General features: G+C 36.1%; 3 protein-coding genes and 1 long non-coding RNA gene across 5 annotated transcripts; 2 read left to right on the forward strand and 2 right to left on the reverse strand.

The window, feature by feature from the left end:
• Window positions 1-3,239: 3,239 nt before the first annotated feature.
• Window positions 3,240-4,545, forward strand: LOC129947875 (uncharacterized). 2 transcript variants are annotated; one of them, XR_008781777.1, is made up of 3 exons: window positions 3,240-3,638; window positions 3,703-4,123; window positions 4,173-4,545. It is a non-coding gene; the product is annotated as an uncharacterized LOC129947875 (long non-coding RNA). The 2 variants fall into 2 exon arrangements; XR_008781778.1 differs by having other exon boundaries at window positions 4,190-4,545.
• A 1,085-nt stretch (window positions 4,546-5,630) lies between these two features.
• LOC129947188 (AH receptor-interacting protein) lies at window positions 5,631-7,772 on the reverse strand. The gene is made up of 4 exons (XM_056057641.1): window positions 7,142-7,772; window positions 6,854-7,027; window positions 6,442-6,791; window positions 5,631-6,380 (listed from the first exon to the last, which is right to left on the reverse strand). Exons 1-4 carry the CDS (start codon window positions 7,226-7,228, stop codon window positions 6,038-6,040), a joined length of 954 nt encoding a protein of 317 aa, XP_055913616.1. The 5' UTR covers window positions 7,229-7,772; the 3' UTR covers window positions 5,631-6,037.
• A 5,980-nt stretch (window positions 7,773-13,752) lies between these two features.
• LOC129947700 (uncharacterized) lies at window positions 13,753-15,388 on the forward strand. The gene is made up of 4 exons (XM_056058360.1): window positions 13,753-14,197; window positions 14,258-14,389; window positions 14,548-14,771; window positions 14,840-15,388. The coding sequence occupies exons 1-4, from the start codon at window positions 13,901-13,903 to the stop codon at window positions 15,093-15,095; spliced, it is 909 nt and encodes a 302-aa protein (XP_055914335.1). The 5' UTR covers window positions 13,753-13,900; the 3' UTR covers window positions 15,096-15,388.
• Window positions 15,389-15,420: 32 nt separating this feature from the next.
• On the reverse strand, window positions 15,421-16,851 carry LOC129947699 (BLOC-1-related complex subunit 5). Its single transcript, XM_056058359.1, has one exon. It carries the CDS (start codon window positions 16,584-16,586, stop codon window positions 15,675-15,677), a length of 912 nt encoding a protein of 303 aa, XP_055914334.1. The 5' UTR covers window positions 16,587-16,851; the 3' UTR covers window positions 15,421-15,674.
• Between the last annotated feature and the right edge of the window lie 3,293 nt (window positions 16,852-20,144).

Below are 20,144 nucleotides of genomic sequence, written 5' to 3' on the forward strand. Positions count from 1 at the left end.
ATAGCCGTACTACACGAATGGGGAATACTTTACCAGGCTCAATACTCTAAATCAATGTGCCTCGGTATCTTCTTTCTTATTCTTTCCTCCTTTGCTAATCGCTCGCACGGTGTCTACTCATTATAAGGGTAGGTATTTATAGCCCCTTGAGTGCAAGCACAATAAAACAAAATCGTGGCCCATGGAATACGATTAGAATTTTGTTTGTTATTCAATTAGTGGAACATCTAAAAATTTTGTTTATAAGTGTACTAGCCTTTATACAAAGAGAGCTAAATCTGCTAAAGGTCTACTACATCTGTAGATTTTAAATTAAAAATAAATCAATTATTTTTAACACATGCGAAGTAAAACCAAGGAAATTTGTGGTTTGACAGATCTAGATCAAAAATAAATTGATTGTTTTACAAAATTAAAATCGTTTCTGATCGACTGTGAATTTTATCATTATTGTGAATGATTATTTTGGTTTTGATCGATATCAACAAAATAGACACACATCAGTTTTTTTTTGTCAAATCCTTGATTGAAACGAAAACATATACAAATTGGTTCTGGATTTTGGAAAGGAAAAAAGTAAGGAAAAAAAATAGACTCCTATAGAATTGTGATTTGAAGAGAATGTTAATCAACAATATTCAAACCCAACGGATTAGAACAAACACAAGTAAGAAAGTACTTTTTTTTAAACTAACGAGAACTGGTTTTAGATGGATTCAAAACTTCGAGAAAACCCCTCCTGGGCTTAAGAAACCATATTTGATAGATTTGTGCAAATAAATACTAACTATAGCAATTTTAGAGCGAGGAAACATTTATTTCAATTTTTAATTAATTTTCAAAGTTCACTTTTTTACATACAAAACACACAAAAATTGTTGATTTTGACATTTCTTCCGTTTTTTGTTCAGTGTTGCCATACTTGTACTTTGCATATACCCAAACTCGCACCCACCCCAAATTCTATAGTGATCATGAGCAGGGGGGTTGCAGATGGAAGGAAGAACCGAAGGAAGATGTATGCGATAACTTTTATGTATGACATCTTATCTTACCGCATAGACTGTCCTTTTTTATTAGCTCTCATATTTCTATACGCTCCTTCACGTGATTTGAGAAATCGTTTGTTATTTCGTGAAAACGCTCATAGAGTGAACTATGCCTTCAACGAACCATTAACTCGAAGTGTCAGAGAAATTAATAACTTATCAAATTATATTGACTTTAATTTTAATATTAATAGAAATACATTCAAATATATGTTCAGTCTATTTTTTTTAACCTTACATTAGTTTATAATATAATATTTTAAATAAAACTTCTGTAATTCATTAGTCTATTTGAATATATTCTGTTAACTCTAATTGATGTAATAAACCCAACCCGATAGTGATAACGACCCACTCCAGCTGCGTAACTCCAAGGACGAATTTTTAGATAGGAAAGGTATTCAAATATTGTACTTTTTCAGCGAATATGGCCTCAAAATACAAAATGGATGTTCTGAAAGAGATTCACAAGGCCAATTTACATTTGTGGGAGCCCAAGGCTGTTAAGTTATCGACCTTAGTACCAAATTTCGAGGTACAATCACAGAACTTTTCAGACCATTTACCTATAGTTACAACCATTGCATTAAGTACCCATGAAACGATAAATATTGATACTGCGATTAATCATCTACCAAAATAAAAATGAAACCACAAGGAAATAGATACATATAGCTCAATTATGAGTAGACAGATCGAAATAATGAACAAAGATGGAAATATTGAAGACATAACGCGATTTATAAAAAACACCATTTCATTAATGCCAACAAAACAAATTAAACCATGGTTGGTTTGATTATGAATGTGAAAAACAGACAAGGAAATCTTTTGCTCTTTTAGAACAAGCTTATGTATGTAAATGCAAAAAAAAGATTACAAAAACAACTGCCAAATCAAGAAAACAGAGTTTTAAAGAATTACTGCAACTCTGTGGAAAATGCTCAATAAAATAAATGGAAGAAATTTAAAAATTGGACTTAATATCAATGCGGCACAGCTAAAAACATATTTCAGTAATATGCTGAATCCTATCAATTCTTTACTCCAGCCTCGTTTTCAGAATGCAAGACCAGATGTACTAATTTGGATTTTGGATAAACCCATCACTCAAGCAGAAGTAAGAGGCTGGTTAGTAAAAAGTAAAGATAGCAAAGCACCAGGAACTGACGGCATTCCTATTGAATTTTTCAAATATGCTAATGATGATTTATTAGAAATTCTTACCAAAGAACTACATTGAATATTTGAAACTGGAGACGTCCTTATGAGCTTCCAGCAGAGCGTAATCTTTCCAATCCTTAAAAAAGCAGACCCTAATCGGGCTGATAATTATAGAGGCATTTCATTTTTAAACTCAGCGCTAAAAATATTAATGGGGATAATGGCAAATCGGTTTAAGAAAACAGATGCTTAAACGAATTCCAGGCAGGATTCCGTGAGAACTACTCGACCATAGATCAAATTTTCATTCTGAATACGACAGAGCAGAGAAAAGAGAAAGCTTTATGCGTTTTTTGTGGACCTAAAAGCTGCATTTGATATGGTGGACAGCGCACTTTTTTATAAATTGTACAATCTATCAAGAAAATTTGGTAACTTGATTGAAAAATTGTATGAACAAACGACTTCTGCTGTTTGGGACGGTAACCAACTGTCAAATTTTTTGAAACGGTTACAGGTGTGAAACAAGGATGCAACTTAAGTCCGCAAGCATTCATAATGTTTAAAGACGACATTTCCGATTATTTATGTGGCGGTGTAAGAATTGGGGGAATCCTTATTAAAGTTTTGATGTATGCAGATGATTTGGTGCGCCTTGCGGACACACCAGAACGTTTACAGGGAATGATTAGTCAGCTGAAAAAATACTGTGATGAATGGAGGCTGAATGTAAACATAAATAAATCCAAAACGATGGTATTTAGAAAAGGAGATGGGTGCTACGGGAATTAATATCTGCTGCAACGTGAACATGGAACAACACTTTCAGGAGAAGCTATCTTCATCTAAATCAGCTATAAGTGCCGCATGGAAAAACTGTCTGAAAGATAAAGATATATCGATGAGAATCATATACCAATTATTACAGGCAGTTTCCAAATCAATAATGCTATAGGGATCTCAAGTGTGGGGATACAAATCATACGATACAGAAGAAAAACTGCTTCATAAAGCGAATTTTCAAGCTTCCACAATCCTCACCAAACCATATGCTATTTGTTGAAACAGGAATCTCACCATTATTCATAGAAACATTGCGACTTCATTTCAACTTCATTGCGAAAACTATGGTACTGGACAGAGATAGGTTGACCAAACGAATAGCAAGTTACGTGATAGAGAAGAGAATATTGTTTTATGAACATTGGAAAGCACTCGCAGAGCTCGCTGGTCACACTTTAAGGATTACTATGGATAATATCCATCAATGGAAGGAAGAGTTCGATAATTTAATTAAAGTGGTAGATGAAAAAATGCGAGCGGAAAGTATTGAAAAAGCACTAACTTCAACCCATCGCGAAATATATGCCAGCTTAAACCATAATCTTTGCGAAGACAACTATTTTAATGAAAAATATTCAACTGGTACACTATCTACTGTTTTTAAAGCTAGATGAGAAATTATGGACCTTAATTTTATACCCCACAGAGAAGATTTGCAAATTTTGTGGAAAACATGTATCACTTCCTGGGAAGATGTCTTGTCTTAAAACAGTTCAGGATTCATTTTTTTGGGAAACTAGAACTGGAGGAACCAGAAAGGAAAATGATTTTAAATGGCGCTGACTGGGAAAAATTGAACAACTATTGTCAACAAGCATCGAAATATAGAGAGCTATAATTGAAGAAAAATTTGAACATACCTTTTACAATACCTTATTATGTATATTTTGTTAAACTCGGGCAGACGGCTTTAATAGTCATGTCTTAAAATTAAAGAATAATACTTTTTTGTAAACTTAAATTTGAAAAATAAACAATAAATCCATCTAAAAAAAATATGTAATAAATAAATAAATAAGTTAAATATAATTAATAAAAATTGACTTTCAAAACAAGCCTTCCTGGAGGTATTAAACATTATTTATGACATTTACACATAAACCATTAAAAATTCAGCATTCTATTCCAAATAGGTATACTTAAATTTGCAAAAGTCTTAAAATTCTTTGCTAAAGGAAGTTACTAATTGAGCGTTGGAAACGACTTTAATATTGGGATGGCACAACCAGCAGCGGTGTCAGTCGTACTAAGTGAATTACTTCGGGTTAAATTCTGAATTTCACTTACAACACCAGGACTCTTTTCCATTAACTCAATTATTTCTATTCTGCTCTTAAATAAAGGAATATCATGTTAAAAAGCAAAGTAAGTTTCAATAATAGCAACTCACATTTTCGTACAAAGAATTTATTCTTTAGTTGCTAAAAAAACAAAAAATACTTCGAACTTGAAACGTCAAACAAAATAAATATAAATCATTTACAATGAACTTTTGTTTAATATTTACAATCGGTCTAAAATTACCAGTTAATACAAATAATACCATCTTATCAAATAATTTATAGAACGGGGGTGAGCGGTTGTAACCTCCCACAAGAAAAAAAATACATCATCTGACGAACAATACACTATGTTACAGCCAGCTGATTTTTTTTGTTGTTGAGATATTGGGTTAGCTATAACTTGATAAATTTTTAGCCGAGAGGAAATGAGTGAATGTATTTTTTTTTCTTCAAGCGTGGAAGGTTTCAACCGCTCATCCCCCCCACTGCGCCACAGCTGACGGTCAATAGGAATTATGATACTATTGTCTGATGCATATCACCAATTATCTATCGAGAAGAAATAATTAACCAAATTTTCACCTGGCTCTCGGACTATATGGCTCCTCCTCTGATCTTGATGTTGATCAAATTTTGTCTGTTTCTACAATAGTTTTCCGACAGCCAAAGCCCTCTAGAATCTTTATTAGCAATATAAAATAAATTTAAGAATATTTATGCTACTAAATTGCTAAGATCTTAATAAAACGAAGATAAAAAGAAAATACATCTTTCATTCATTCGATGCCAGAAATAATATTGAAAACATTAACCAAAATAAAATGCCAACACGAGTGAAATGGCAAAAAACCATTGAATTAACTTTGTTTGAATTAGTCAGTTAACTTTCGAATAAAGTTGCCTTAGTTGGAAGTTTCTTAGAAGCTGTCCAATCAGATTCTAGAAGCTTGCCTTGCTTTCAAATCCCTAATGTCGTCTGAACCTGCCATTTTTTCTTTTGATACATAATCGGATTGAGCGCGTTGCTTCTAATAAATGCAAAATACTTCTCCTGTATCATGAGCCCCAGAACGATGTGAATTAGATCAATATATATTTTTAACCAAGATTCGACTACTGTTGGGACGCAGAACGATCAAGTGTTAAATAACCTCTTGAAAAATCCTTGAACCCATTCAGAAATAATAGAAATTTAAGGAAGGAAAAAAGCAATCACAGACTACCACTACTGTCCCCACAGGCTTGAAACAAGTAGAACTAAAAACAATGCATTAAATAAAACACTGTTCGATTGAGAGTTATATAAAAGAAACTAATTTTATTATTTCAATTTGGTTTTTAAAAAACAAAAAATTTAACTACTTTGAACAGAGTTTTTCCAAAGATCAGGATGTTTACATTTATATATATTTTTTGGTGTTGTTGTTACTCAAGGGAGAGAATAAAAGAAGATTAATTCTATTTGTTATTAAGTTTTTCTCGTTTTGTTCTAAACAAAAGCAATAATACGAGGATTTATTTAGTTTAAATGATTAAATAAAATTAACACACACACAACAAAGAGAAGGCATGCTGATAAATAACATCACAATATTTGGGATTGGTGTGCGTGTTGGGAAGAGAGGAACACTCCATTTTATAACAAATCATCACAGTTTCTCAATACGCTTGGTTATAAATACTCAGTTGTTTTGAACTCTAAAACATTTTCTGCATAATTGCTTTTTGTTCTATGTCCATCTTCCTTTGTGCTTCTTCGAGTGCTTTGAGTTCCTTTGCCGCTGCCCCTCGCAACGACGGATCCAGTTCGATGCACTTGTTGAAATCTTTTTTGGCATCGTCCACATTCCACGCACCGATATGTGCTTTGCCACGCCGGAAGAATGCCTTGACGTTTTGTGAATCGAGGGTTATTACTTCGGTGCAGTGGTGTATCACGGCATAGAAGTCCTCAGCCAGGAGACGGCATTGCGCGTAGTTGAGGAGTAGAGGCACTTTGAGGGCGGCTAGTTCATACCATTCTGTGTCGTGAGGTTTTTCTCTAAAATAGGTTTAAGAAAAAATACAAAATTTGATCTAGACTGAGTTTAAAGGAAACCTACTTTAGCATAAGTTGCTCGAGGATGCCAATAGCCTGGGAGTAGCATTCTTCTGCTTTCGTATAGTTCTTTTCTTTGTAAAACTGATTGCCTTTTTCGCGAAGGTCATGGGTAGCTTGCATCTTCTCGTCGTCGGACATCTGCCAACGTTCCTTTTCATAATCCTCGGGCATTTCGATTGAGAACAACTCAATGATGAATTCCAGGTCCGAGGGATTCGAGAACAGCTCGTCGAGATCCTTATAACCGATACCTTCGTTTTGTAGTGTCATCCCACAGCAGTGCCGGCGCTCCTCTTGTTTCTTCCCAACATCGCGAAGAGTCTTTGAGATGAAAGGATATTGCGAAACTAACTGTGGAAAAAAAACGAAATCTATAAGTATTAAAGTGGACCCAGATGAATTTCACACTTTACCGATTTATCAACAGTAAATTTGGCAACTTCATTGAGTGCCATTTTCTGGACAATAACCTCCCACACTTCCAGTTTGAACTTCTTCCCCAGCACCAGCTCCATTGGCTTTGCCATTTTGCGGCTATCATCGAGCAGAGTTCCGTCAATCCTCCGTGTTTGGAAATGGAATTTCACCTTGAATGAAAGTCAAATAGATAACTGCCCGCATAACAAAATGTCTCTTCAAAGCAACCAAAAGATGAAAACACACAAATTCTATCGCATAGCATCATAAGCATCTGCACTTACCCTTGTGCCAGGCCGAAGTTGAACGTATTGTTTGCCAGGATGTAAAATTTTCTTTTGTATCAAAGCGTTATCGATTTTTGTGTCCATGACTGTATGTAGTAAGGGTTGATGGTGTTCGGATGTTCTGGTGTTTTATAGCCAAGCTCAAACGGAGGATATCGAATGACTATTTGAGTTTAAATTTACCTCAACTGCGTCGTCACATAAATAGGTCATATAATTTATTATAGTCGGTTCCTCGGTGTGTGGGCTGCTGCCGTTCGTTGGTTGCCTTTGCCGTTGCTGTTGCCGTTACTGCTGCTAATTACGATCACGCAATTTAATTAAAAAATTGATTGTTCTATTTTTGTATTTGTGCATAAACTAAACTGGAACCACAATTAGTTTTGCATTTTATGGCATAGAAATTGGTACACGAGAGATAATTTTTGCCTGTTTCCTCTTAAATGCTTTTTCTGATTTCGTTGTTAATAACTGAAACTGGATGATAGTATTTTTATCGGTATTGCTTTTTTATTGTTTGTATTATTTAAATTTTTAAAGAAAACAAAATTAAAATAATACACAAACATTGGAACTCAGGTTTGAGGAGAATTTGAGGAATTGCACACAAATTGGAAGCAAAAGCGAAGAAAGATTTTTGATGTCAGCTGAGAAATGTCATTGTTTTAAGTTATGAAGTTGGGTGTAGTTGTAGTTCAGGTGATAAGCTTTCGTAATAATGGTAGGAACACATTTCAGCGACAAGAAGTTTGTTGCTTATTATTATTGCTTTTTAATTTACTAGCTATCAGAACAATTTTGAAACGTGTAAAAGATTTATTTCCACCTAAATATAAATGTAATGGCATGATATCCAATGTCAAGAATTTGGCTCAACTTTCCATTACCGCAGCACGAATTTCGACTCTCGTTTTTTTTTTTTATTTGATAGAAATGTGTAAATAAATTAAACTATAGCAATTTTAGAGCGAGGAAACATTTATTTCTATTTTTGATTAATTTTCAAAGTTCACTTTTTTACATACAAAACACACTAAATGGTTGATTTTGACATTTCCCCCCTGTTTTTTGTTCAGTGTTGCCATACTTGTTTTTTTTTTGTTGGATTTTTTTGATTGTAGTGCTCAAATGCAAAAACTACTTTGCATATACCCAAACTCGCACCCAACCCAAATCCTATAGTAAGCCCAAGCAGGGGGTTACATACCTAGCTGTTAGTACGCCGTGCTATCAATTAAAAAAAACTTGTTTTAGGCTCAAAAAATGCAATCCAAAGAAAGTAGGGTTAAGTCGGAAAAAGGAAATATTTTTTTCTATGACTTAAAGTTGTTTCCTCGCCTTAATATTTAAAACATGTTCTATTGAGACCCCTACCTAACTGTAAAAAAATCAGAAGGATATTCGTGCTGCGGTAATGGAAAGTCCCCCCAAGAATTCTTTTTTCTAAGAAATAACCCATCTGAAGCTAAATTCATTTCGTTAATACATTATAATGATGGAATTTAAATTTTACTAAACAGCTGACTGCAAAGTGCCAATCAACTTCTTTTTTTCGTTTTACTTATGTCGTTCCAATTTTGGAATGTTTCGATGGCATATGTATAAAATTACTGATAAAATCAACAGCAAAAAGGAGGTATCAAGCTCCTGGTTATTAAATACTTTTAGATGACAGTTATTGCTATCATTGGTTTTCTTCATTGAAAACAAACATTGGAATTTTTGACAGATGGTTTATAGCTATTATTAAAAATGTCAGTCATTGAAAAAAAATCCTGATTGAAATCCACTGAAACATTTTTACTGACAGATATCTGTCATTGGAACTGTGTGAAATTGGAATAAAAATCGGCGGAATGATTCGTTTCACTTTTGAACATAAAAGTATCAAGTGTTTAGAAAAATGAGTTTCCATCCGGAAAATAGAAAAATACCTTTTTAGATAAAAATTTCTGATCGATCAGTACATTATTTTTATATCTAATCGAAGGGAAACACCGTCAAACATCGATTCAAAAATTTGTCCAGATCGATGTTAATGACTGCTATACTAGCCCCTAAAGCCATGACATAACCGTCAGCCCGCCTGTACCACCTAAAGTTTTTTACGAATATGCGAAGAAGTTGATAAATCCTCCAAGAGTAATTCTTTTTATAACAAATGCTTTCTCAAATTATAGCCGCTCGGATTATGCATAAAAACTGCCGCATACTGGTTAGGAGTTGTAAGTCACTAGGCTCTGATTCTGATTGGTATGAACGCTCTTCAGTAATTTATTTTAGATTTCCTTGTTTCAATTTTTTCGTTTTTAATTCAATTGGCTGGTGGATTAGATACTGTGCACCATACACTCGCCTAATTCAAATATCAATCTTGAAACACATAATGTTGATTGAACTTGACCGAGGTTTTTTGACAACCGAAAAATTTATCAAAACACACCAAAATCAGTTATTAAAACCTAGAGCTTATTTTGCTACTCTAGTTGTAAGAAAGCAAGGAGTCTATGAATATCCAACTATTTGGACACTATTTGGAAGCTGTCCTATTATGACATTTGACAAGTTAAAACCACGCGATTACGGAAAATTAATGATACACTCTTGCACAACGCATTGGATCTTTTGAAATTTAATACAAATATTATGAAAAATTTGAATTTACGTTCCGTAACTATGAAATAAAAGTTCATTCGATCATAATTGGTTTCCACGATCTTTATCTTTAACGAAAAGATTAGGTCTGTGCCACCACATGTTCCAAATTGAAGTTATCGGAGACATACTCTTACAATATGGGTGATCAAATTTGTACTGCCTCTAGAAATAAAATGATTTTGTAAACATAAATACTTTTATTTTGAAGAATACATTTGAAGCAATTTCTTTTAAACTTTCACTTCTGTCTCATACTTTAATGTTTTCTCTTCCTATTTCCCTATTCATGAGCTCCCAAAGGTTATACATATATGAGATTTATGTTTGGGGAAATTTTCTTGTCATTGAAATACACGACTACCTCAACTGGAGATTGGGTTCCAGCCCCAGTGGAAAGTTGTTGGGGGCAGCAAACGAGAGAGGGGGGAGAGGTGTTTCCACTAAGGCACCTCTCTTTATCCAGATGGCAGCGGAGGAATTCCCGAGATGGAATCAACGGTGGCGTCTACAGTTCCAGTAAGGTTGAACTACTTAGTGAACACCTTATAGGACTTCTTCGACTTATTCGAAGCCAAGGCCTATAAGGAGCGGTTTTATCCGGCTCCCTATCCTTATAGTTATACTTAGGATCTGGCCATCCAGGTTGGGGGTTGTGCTGTCGGGGTGACTTCCACGTAAAATCTTTCATAGTTGCGAAGTACCAACAAGCCTCGGATACGGACGGATTTACAGTTGACAACCAACGGAAACGAATTAAGGAACTTCGGATATGCACGTGGAATGTTATGTCCCTTAACAGAACACGAGCGGCCGAAGAATTAGCGGAGGCCCTAGACTATAAAGCAGACATCACCGCCATCCAGGAAATACGGTGGGTTTGGCCGGGCAAAAAGAGGATGAAAAACTGCGATATTTTCTATGGTGACTGCTACCACGAAAACCAACAGCGCTTATTTGGATGTGGCTTCGTCATTGGAGCCAGGCTTAGGCAAGAAGTCTTGAGCTATAGGTGCATCAATCAGCGCCTCATGACCATATGCATCAAGGCTAAGTTCGGCAACATTAGCCTGATATGCGCGCACGGCCCCACAGAAGAGATAGACGACAACACCAATGATATGTTCTTCGAGCTCTTAGACCATATTGCATTCAACGCCAGACATAATTCCAGCATCATGGATGTACGAACTTTCCGAGGAGCTAACATCGACGTGGACCACTGCCTCTTTGTAGAAAAGGTAGCACTTCGGATTTCCAGACCCGATGCATAACAGGGAGGTGCTGGGAGAAAGTACAACGTCGAACAGCTACAATCGCCAGAGATCGCCAAATCCTTTTACGACCGAGTTACAAGTAACCTCTCTCGAAGTTCTCTGCCGCCAACACAATGTATCGAAAACCAGTGGCAACATTGCCAAGATGCAATCAGAGAAGCCGCCTCAGATGCGCTGGGTTTCAAACAGCCACCAACAAGGAACCCCTGGTTTGATGAGGAATGTCGGCAGGCAAATGCAGCCAAACAACAGACACGCAAAGCGGCGCTGCATAAAAGGACGAGAGTTGCTCATGAGCTCTATGAGCAGAAGGTTCGAGAGGAACGCCGACTTCTCAGAAGGAAAAAGAGAGGGCATGAGAAGCGTGCTGTCGAAGATGTTGAGAGGTTTAAAAGCAGGAATGAAGTTCAAAAGTTTTATGAACAAGTGAAACGAAATTGACAGGTACATAAACCTAGAACCGAAGACTGCAAAGACGAAAGTGGAAACATCATAGTGGAACCGCAGTCAATGCTGAGGATATGGAAGGACCACTTCTGCAGACTGTATAACGGCGACGACGAACTGAATTCCGCTGTCACGCAGGATGATCCATTCAACATAGACGACGAAAGCCATATCATATCTAAGCTAAAGTCTAATAAAACCGCTGGAGCGGATGCTTTGAATGCCGAGCTCTTTAAACCCGCTGGAGATAATTTGGTTAGGAGCATGCACCAACTTATCTGTAAGATATGGTCGGAAGAAAGCATAGACGATGAATGGAATCTCAGTATTGTTTGCCCGATCCTGAAAAAAGGAGACCCTCTAAACTGCACCAACTATAGAGGAATCAGTCTACTTTACATTGCCTATAAAATCTTCTCTGCCGTAATATGTAAACGTCTAAAGCCCATCGTCAAAAAACCTGATATGTCCTTACCAGTGTGGTTTTAGACCAGGAAAGTTCACAGTTGATCAAATATTCACATTACGGCAGATCCTGGAAAAAACCCAAGAACATCAAATGGACACCCACCATCTTTTCCTCGATTTCAAGGCCGCATATGATGGCATCTACAGGGACGAGCTGTAAAGAGCCATGTTTGTTGGCATTCCTGCCAAACTCGTCCGTTTGTGCAGGATGACCATGGAGAATTCACGCTGCTCCGTAAAGTTTGGAAACAACTTAACAGAACCTTTCGATGTCAAAAAAGGTTTTAGACAATTGTCATGTGATTTTTTTAACATAGTGCTTCAAAGAATAGTACAGAGCTCACACGTCAACACTAGAGGCACTTTCTTTCAAAAGTCTGTCCAATTATTAGCATATGCTGATGACATTGACATAATCGGAAGAACTCAGCGTGATGTCAATGGGGCATTTGTGAGTATTGAGGCAGAGGCGGCAAAAATGGGTTTAACGGTTAATGAGGGCAAAACAAAGTACATGCTGTCGTCAAGAAAGGACATACAACACCGACGTCTTGGTCAAAACGTCACCATCGACAGACGTAACTTTGAGGTAGTCAAGGACTTCGTCTACCTAGGCTCCGCAAAAAACAACACCAGCGCTGAGATCAAACGCAAAATAACTCTTGCTAACCGCTGTTTCTTTGAACTAAAAAAGCAATTGAGTGGTAAAGTCCTCTCTCGAGTCACCAAAGTGTTGATATACAAGAACTTTATCATCCCCGTCCTGCTATACGTTGCAGGAGGATGGACTATGACAAAAGCGGATGAAAGAAACTTGGGTCGGTTCGAGAAAAAAGTTCTTCGTGTGATCTACGGTCCCGTATGCATCAAAGGGGAGTGGAGGAGACGATGGAACGACGAGCTGTACGGGCTGTACAGCGACGTAGACAGAACAGAAGGGTCCAACGACTAAGATGGCTGGGTCACCTAAAGCGCATGGAAACCAATGCTCCGGCCCGGAAAGTCTTCGAACCCATACCCACAGGACAGCGCAGTAGAGGACGACCGCGGATCAGGTGGAAAGTGACCTCACCCAACTTGGAGCGCGAAACTTAAGACATCTAGCTAGGAACCGAGCTAGATGGAGCAGTTTGTTGGGTGAGGCCCTAGTTCACACAGGACTGTAGCGCCACCTTAAGTAAGTAAGTAATTATTTAAGTTCGTATGACATGAATATACTGGTCCTAAAAATTTAATTTTTGTTATGGTGTCGGTAATAATTTGATACACCAGCAAATGTGCGAATTAGCTATGAAAATGTTCATGAAAACGTTATGGTGAATGGCATACCCCCCTACTTACAACGAAATAAAAATCCGTTGTTTTTATAATATCAAAGTAAATTTTTAATATTTTCATACATTAGAATGAAAAATAATGTTTTTTTTATCAAAATGAAAATGACTATAATTTAGAAAAAGTTCATGCGACTCAGCCACTACTCTTGTTTTTAAGGCAATATTCATTTTTATCCTCATCAGGCCTATAAATAGAGTATACGAATATAATATTAGATCAAATAAATTCCAAAACCGGATAATGGTAACCCTGTTTTATTTATTTTTCATCACATTGACACAAAATACACGTACTGCATTTCTTTGCATCAGCGTCAATACAGTGACAGTACCTCATTATCACCTCCATCACCTCCTACCAAAGCTTTGTGCCACTTTATTCAGGTACCTGCTTCCGCTATGAAAACAAACAACTGTGAGTTTGCGTCAATTTAGTGGCAAAAGGAAATCCCACCATCACCGAAGTGGATATATGAAGCTGCATCGCAACTTGCCTCTTTGTTGTGTCTATTCGTATTTTGTTTGTTATTAATTTTATTGTTGTTTAATTTTAAATTAATTACATTGCAATTATGGATAAATCACATAATCCCAATGACATTGAATTACGCACACGTCATTCGTCACAAGAATCAAAAAAACAAAGAAAAGACAATCGTGTTCGTAAATGTAATTTTCAATGGACATCCGAAGCTACAATGATTCTAATAGAAAATGTTGAAAAATTTGAAAACTTATGGAATCCATTGTATCATTCGTACAAAGATCGTAAAACACATCAAAAGTCATGGGAAAGAATTGCTAAATCATTGTCATTGCCAAAGCAAGAAGTTGTTGTAAAATGGAATTCTCTTCGGAGCAATTACAGAGTAATTCGGAGTCCAGTCTTATTTTATTTATTTAAATTATTTCTATAACTAATTTTGTAGATTTATTTGAAAAACCGTCGAAATACAAGTGGACGAGATGGTAAGCAGAGGAGTCCACATCGATTTTTTGTAGCTATGGCCTTCTTGAATCCAGTATTGAAAATTGACATCAAGAGTCCAGATTCGAATTTGGTAAGTTTTAGTCAATAGCCACTGATTTGTGTTATAGCCTATTTTATCTTTTGCCACTCAAATAAAGTCCTTTAAACTTTCCGCTTAGGAAGTTCGAGTTTTTGGGGCATTCCCAATTTGAATAATTATACTGAAATATTTCCTTTTTAATTTACAAGGTCAAAAATGAAACTCCCAAAAACCCACTTCCTCCTGAAAATAACTCTCGCTCTTCAAGTTTCTTGAAGGACATCGACAACGGGCTTGATATTATCACAGGAGAACCAAATGAGCCAAACATATTCGAAATCAAAGAAGAAACATCTTCATTGACATCGGATGATAACTTGCCTTCAGTGAGTCAACATGAAGACAATCAAAGTATGTCTCAGCATGACTCCAGGTATTTTTTTAAAATGCATTTCTTCAATTCAAATATCTTTGAGTATCTCTTTTTATTTACCACCTTAGGACACCAAAGTTGCTACATAAGAAAATAAACAACAAAAGAAATATGCATATATTGAGCGACAATCATGATAATGACACTCAAGAGGAAACGGAAGAAGAAGATTTGGAGTCATTGAAAAAAAGAAAACTAAGACTGGAAATTTATAACCTCCAATTGGATGCAGTGAAAAAAGAGATTGAACTGGGATTAGAAAGAAGCCATTTAACTGCGGTATTATACGAAAATTGGGATGCGTCTATTGGGGAAGAAATATAAAATTAGAATTACACTAAACCTAAGCTTAATAAATAGAATTTTAATTTAATTCAATGTAAACAAATATTTGTGTATGTATTTTTGTTGTACCGCTCATTTCACGAAAACTCAAAAGAGAACAGAGTAATTCTAAAAAACCTCTTCCTTATCGTCACCGAGTCAAATCAAATTCCATTTTGACATTAGTTTAAATACCTTTAGGTCAAAGCATGATAAGCAATATTGTTAGTCAATTAAAAGTTGATAAGATACAGAACCTACCTAATTAGTTTAAGTCCAGTTGTTTTTTGTTTTTATTGATTTTTAAATAAAACAAGTTCAAAAATTTAAGTGATGAAGCACTTTTGCAGCAATTTAATATTAATGAGTTTTGTTTTCTTCATTTTTTTTCTTCTAAATAAATAACTAATTATTAAACTTGGAATAACCTTAAAATAGCTTAAATATTTTCATTATCACTTACAAATTAACACAAATTAAAACTAAATTTTAGAACAAAAACATCAAAACAAATGCACTTAGATAGGTAATATTCGAGGGTACATATGTATACATATATATATATATTTATAAATTCGACTACGTCAAGCTGCCACTGCCACCCTTCCTGTGGTTGACCTCTTCGGTTTTCCATACAAATGGTTCAAGTCTATCGTCTACGTCCAGGAAATTATTGATAGCCTCCAAACTCTCAATGTTTTCGTTTAACAAAGAATTGCAGCGACTTAACTGCTGTGATATGCTGCGAATTTTTGAAAATTGTTCTGCATAGGCAGCGTAGGTCTTTTGCATGTCTACAAACGATGCAAATAGCGTCGTAACAGTGTTGTTGATCATTTTTGTCTTCTCGACAATTTGACTTTGTTCGGTGGCAACGTGTGTGGCACAGTAATTGAGATGGGCCTGCATGCGATGGCAAATGTTCTGCAAATGCACCGACTGCAGACGTTCGAGAATCTCTGGTTCTCGAGATGAAGGCAGAGAGAGAGTTTCTCGCATTACCGGCAGAAACATTGGAATGTTTCGGAGTCGGGCCAAATCTGGATCTAGGTCGAGATCAAGGTCCCGTGTGGTGCCTGGTTTGACAATGACAATGTTGTGATTGGATGTTGAAGCGGGGCGCTTTGGTTTGGTCCCAGTTTGTTTGTATCGACTGTTTGCGTGAACACTCCTCAGGCTGGTGTTGGCGGAGGAGGTGTTTTTATTGCGAATTTTAGGTGAATCACCTATTGGTCTGTCTGTGTAGGAGACATAGGGTAAGTCTGAGTCATAGCAGACACTCAGTGGCGGCGACACAGGACGCCCAATATCTGAGAAAGTTGGCGAGCCGCTTTGCTGCTGCTGCTGACTGCCTTTACTACTGGCCGAGCCTTGGCGTTGGGCAGCCGCTCTACGTTTTGTGGAAGAATTCGCCGATGATGATCGTTCGTGTTCGAAGACTTCGCGACCATCGCCGTCATTGCGAGTTTGTGAAGAGTGCTCCGCACCCATTTCTTATATACCTAGATACTAGTACAACTTTTTATTAAACACAATTATCGATTTTTTCTTGTTCGAGTTCTAGAGCACTGTTTCATTTGGATTTTAATGGATTTTCAATTATAGTTTTCTAATGAAATCACAGAATATGTATTCACACAAGAAGTTGTCATTTTCATTTGAATTTTTTTAGATCTATTGCATAAAGCTTAAAGTTTTAATGAACAATATTTCGAAGCACGGAGGTGCTACCAACCACTAACAGACTTGAACTCGACTCACTTTTTTCTGGTAGAAATTAAAAATATTTTTTTATGCCGCAGCTGATTATTCTGACATTTATGTGACATTTTATGTGACAGTTCTTTTTTACTTGTTGAGTTTTTAGAGGCGACATCTGTTAAGGAGTAGTTTATTTTAACTGATTGAGAATTCCATAGAATGTAGGGTATAATGAGGTTTGTTTTAATTTGTGGTTTTGCAATTGTTAAAAGCATTGAATAAATATTTATAAAGTATATTTAAATAGAAATGACACCTAACTCACAAGCGACCTTATTTTGCCCATAACGGAAAATTGAAAAACTACAAATATTATGCATTAAAATCTTTGTATGCAAAAACAGTTAGCTAAATTTTAGTTCACGTTTTTCTCCAAACTTCAGCTTAAACCTAGCGTTAAAAATGCACTTGATTTTGCGGAAAATATCCCTCATGTTTCAAATTCAGAAATATTGTCTCGTGAGTATCGGCAAATTCTTTTTCTCGTCAGAGCTCAAATTTATTTTCTAGTTTTTAACAATCTCTTTGTTGTGATAACAACAACAACAACGAAGATGACACCACCCGCAAACAGCAGTGTGCAAACGCGTTGTCGTCGTCGTCGCGACGCAACGCCATGCACTTTTAAAAACAACATGATCTTATTTCATTCATTCATTTTTTTGTCAGTATTAATTTATTTAAAATAGTTCAGTAAGCATTTATTTTGTATAAAAGTAGGAAATTCACAATAATAAAGTTCACTTGCTATTAAAACGGCAAACTACCAGTTCGTGATTTTTACTTCCCCCCACCAGTGGTAAGGAGTTCAACTAACGAATTGTCGAATTTTACATTGGTCCTTCGAGAAGAAGAAACAGTGAAGCGTTACCAAGGCTTTTGAAATTGGTATATATTTTAAATAACAAATCTAAAAAAAAAAAAAAAGTTATCTAAATCGAGAAAAATTACCTACAAATTAAGAACAAATACAAGTGAAGCTATTATACGATTATAAAACTACGCAACGAATAAATTAAATAAATAAAAACGATACACAAAAAAAAAAAAAAAAAAGTGCTATAATCATGTTAGACGAAACTGAAGTTTTCATTATTGTAGCCAAGCAAAAAACCTTGGCTGAAGATATCGAAACATTGAACAGAAATGTTGGTAAGGACAGTGCGTCAAGGAAAACCCTCAGATACAAAGAAGAAAGACTCCAACGTCTAAGTGCTCTATGGTCTGAGTTTGACTCAAACCATCAAAAAATAGTGTCTACAGTAAAAAAGGACACTCCTTACATGCAAAGGGATACATATAACCGAGTGAAATCGGTGTACGAAGAACTAAGAAAAAAAATTAGATGCAATCATCCCAGAACTGGAAAAAAGGAATGAAAGTGAAGGAAAACCTAAAGGCAGTGCAGATGTTCTTCAGATGCAAAAGTTGAAAAAACTAAGGCTTAAAGTCACCGCCATAGTTGAAAACTTGGAAGAATTTGAGCAAACTTTCGATAACTACTCCAAAGAAATATATGAGTACCAACAAAGAATGTTACTTGAACAACTTCGAAACATCACCGATCTGCATGAAGACTTTATTGCAAATGCATCGGAGGAATATCTGAAGGTACCGTATGTGGCAAACAACGAGTATAAGGGTGTAAAACAGGACATTAATAGGTTCCTTCACCAAATGGCATCCAATTTAGTCAATGGCAACAATAGTAACAAGCCAAAAGAAGCGAAACCCGAATCAATGCTTCCGAGGCTGAAGATTCCAACCTTCAAAGGAAATTTCTTAGAATGGCAACCGTTTTATGATCTTTTCTCCACAATCATACACAATAGAAGTAGCCTCAACACATCAGAAAAAATGGAATATCTGAAGACACATTTAGAGGGAGAGCCGCTCCATTTAATCAAACATCTTACATATTCAAGTGAAAACTACAATAGTGCGTGGGAAATCTTAAAAAACCGTTACAATAACGAAAGAAAGATTGTATCTATTCATCTAGAAAAGATGTTTAAGGCTGGACAGCCCAGTAACATTCCATCAGCAACGTCGATCAAAAACATTTTTGATGCCATCAAAGAAGGACTGGCAGCACTCAAAAACATGGGTTTCGATACCACATCATGGGACCCAATTATAGTACACATGACGACTAAAATGCTTGATACCGAAAGCAGAAACCTGTTTGAACAAGGGCTAGCAGAACCAAACAAAATGCCAATTTTGAATACACTTTTGGATTTTCTAGAAAGGCGTTACCAAGCCCTTGATGTCCTTGCTCCCACAAAGAAGCAAAACAAATCTTTTGATGAACCGAAACATACACTTCGCAACTTTCACATCGATACGAAAAACCTCCAATGCCCTATTTGCAAAGGCGAACATGTTATATACACATGTCAAAAATTCTTAAATGCGACACCAAAAGAAAGATGGCAGCTTTCCAAACAAGCTAAGCTCTGCTTGAACTGCTTACGACATGACAAGCAATTACAATGCTTTAGCAAAAGAAATTGCCATCATTGCAACAAAAAGCATCATTCATTTCTACATATGGATTGGGCTGAGCGATTCCCCCAAAACAAACAAACAGACTCAGCTCAAAAAGACGTGATAAAAACAACCAAACAAGTTAACCACAGTGAGCAGGACCAAAATGTAATAATTGCAACAGCCATATTACAAATAAACAATGAAGACGGACTTGGCCGCAGTATAACAATACGTGCACTGATTGACCCTGGATCACAGGCGTCATTGATAACTGAATCCATAGCACAAACACTTAAACTAAAAAGACAAAATGTTTCTGTTGAAGTAAGTGGCTTGGGTGCAACAAATGCAGGAACCGCAAAAAACAAGGTCAATGTCAAAATAAGGCCTCACTTTACCTCAGAATTTAGTCTCGGATTAGAAGCTCTTGTACTTCCCAAACTTACAAGACAACTTCCTTCCAAGACTACAAGTTGCCTTAAAATTGGAAATTTAGATCAGTTAAAACTCGCTGATCCTACCTTTAATGTTCCTGGACCGATTGACATGATAATTGGTGCTGATGCATATGGTGACATAATTCTTGACGGAATAAAACGAGATGATTCAAATTCACTGATAGCACAGAAATCACAGCTAGGTTGGTTAATATCTGGGCGAACTTTAAATGAAGAAACTAATAAATATAGTATCACTGGACTAGTAACACAAATTTCAGTCGATGTACTTGAAAAATTTTGGGAGCTAGAAGAAGTTTCCCAACCAAAAATTCAGAAAAATGAAGACAAACAATGT

The sequence above is a fragment of the Eupeodes corollae genome, chromosome 2 (assembly GCF_945859685.1).
Source record: "Eupeodes corollae chromosome 2, idEupCoro1.1, whole genome shotgun sequence".
In the NCBI taxonomy this organism is placed as follows: Eukaryota; Metazoa; Arthropoda; class Insecta; order Diptera; family Syrphidae; genus Eupeodes; species Eupeodes corollae.

What these genes read in the sequence shown, in the direction of transcription:
- LOC129947699 (XM_056058359.1), bottom strand. Translation starts at nt 16,586, where the DNA reads ATGGGTGCGGAGCACTCTTCACAAACTCGCAATGACGGCGATGGTCGC.
- LOC129947188 (XM_056057641.1), bottom strand. Translation starts at nt 7,228, where the DNA reads ATGGACACAAAAATCGATAACGCTTTGATACAAAAGAAAATTTTACAT. An exon ending in AACTTCGGCCTGGCACAAGG is followed by an intron (nt 7,028 to 7,141) that starts GTAAGTGCAGAT and finishes CTTTCATTCAAG; the next exon opens with GTGAAATTCCATTTCCAAAC. An exon ending in AATTTACTGTTGATAAATCG is followed by an intron (nt 6,792 to 6,853) that starts GTAAAGTGTGAA and finishes TTTTTTCCACAG; the next exon opens with TTAGTTTCGCAATATCCTTT.
- LOC129947700 (XM_056058360.1), top strand. Translation starts at nt 13,901, where the DNA reads ATGGATAAATCACATAATCCCAATGACATTGAATTACGCACACGTCAT. An exon ending in CTCTTCGGAGCAATTACAGA is followed by an intron (nt 14,198 to 14,257) that starts GTAATTCGGAGT and finishes CTAATTTTGTAG; the next exon opens with ATTTATTTGAAAAACCGTCG. An exon ending in ATGTCTCAGCATGACTCCAG is followed by an intron (nt 14,772 to 14,839) that starts GTATTTTTTTAA and finishes TTACCACCTTAG; the next exon opens with GACACCAAAGTTGCTACATA.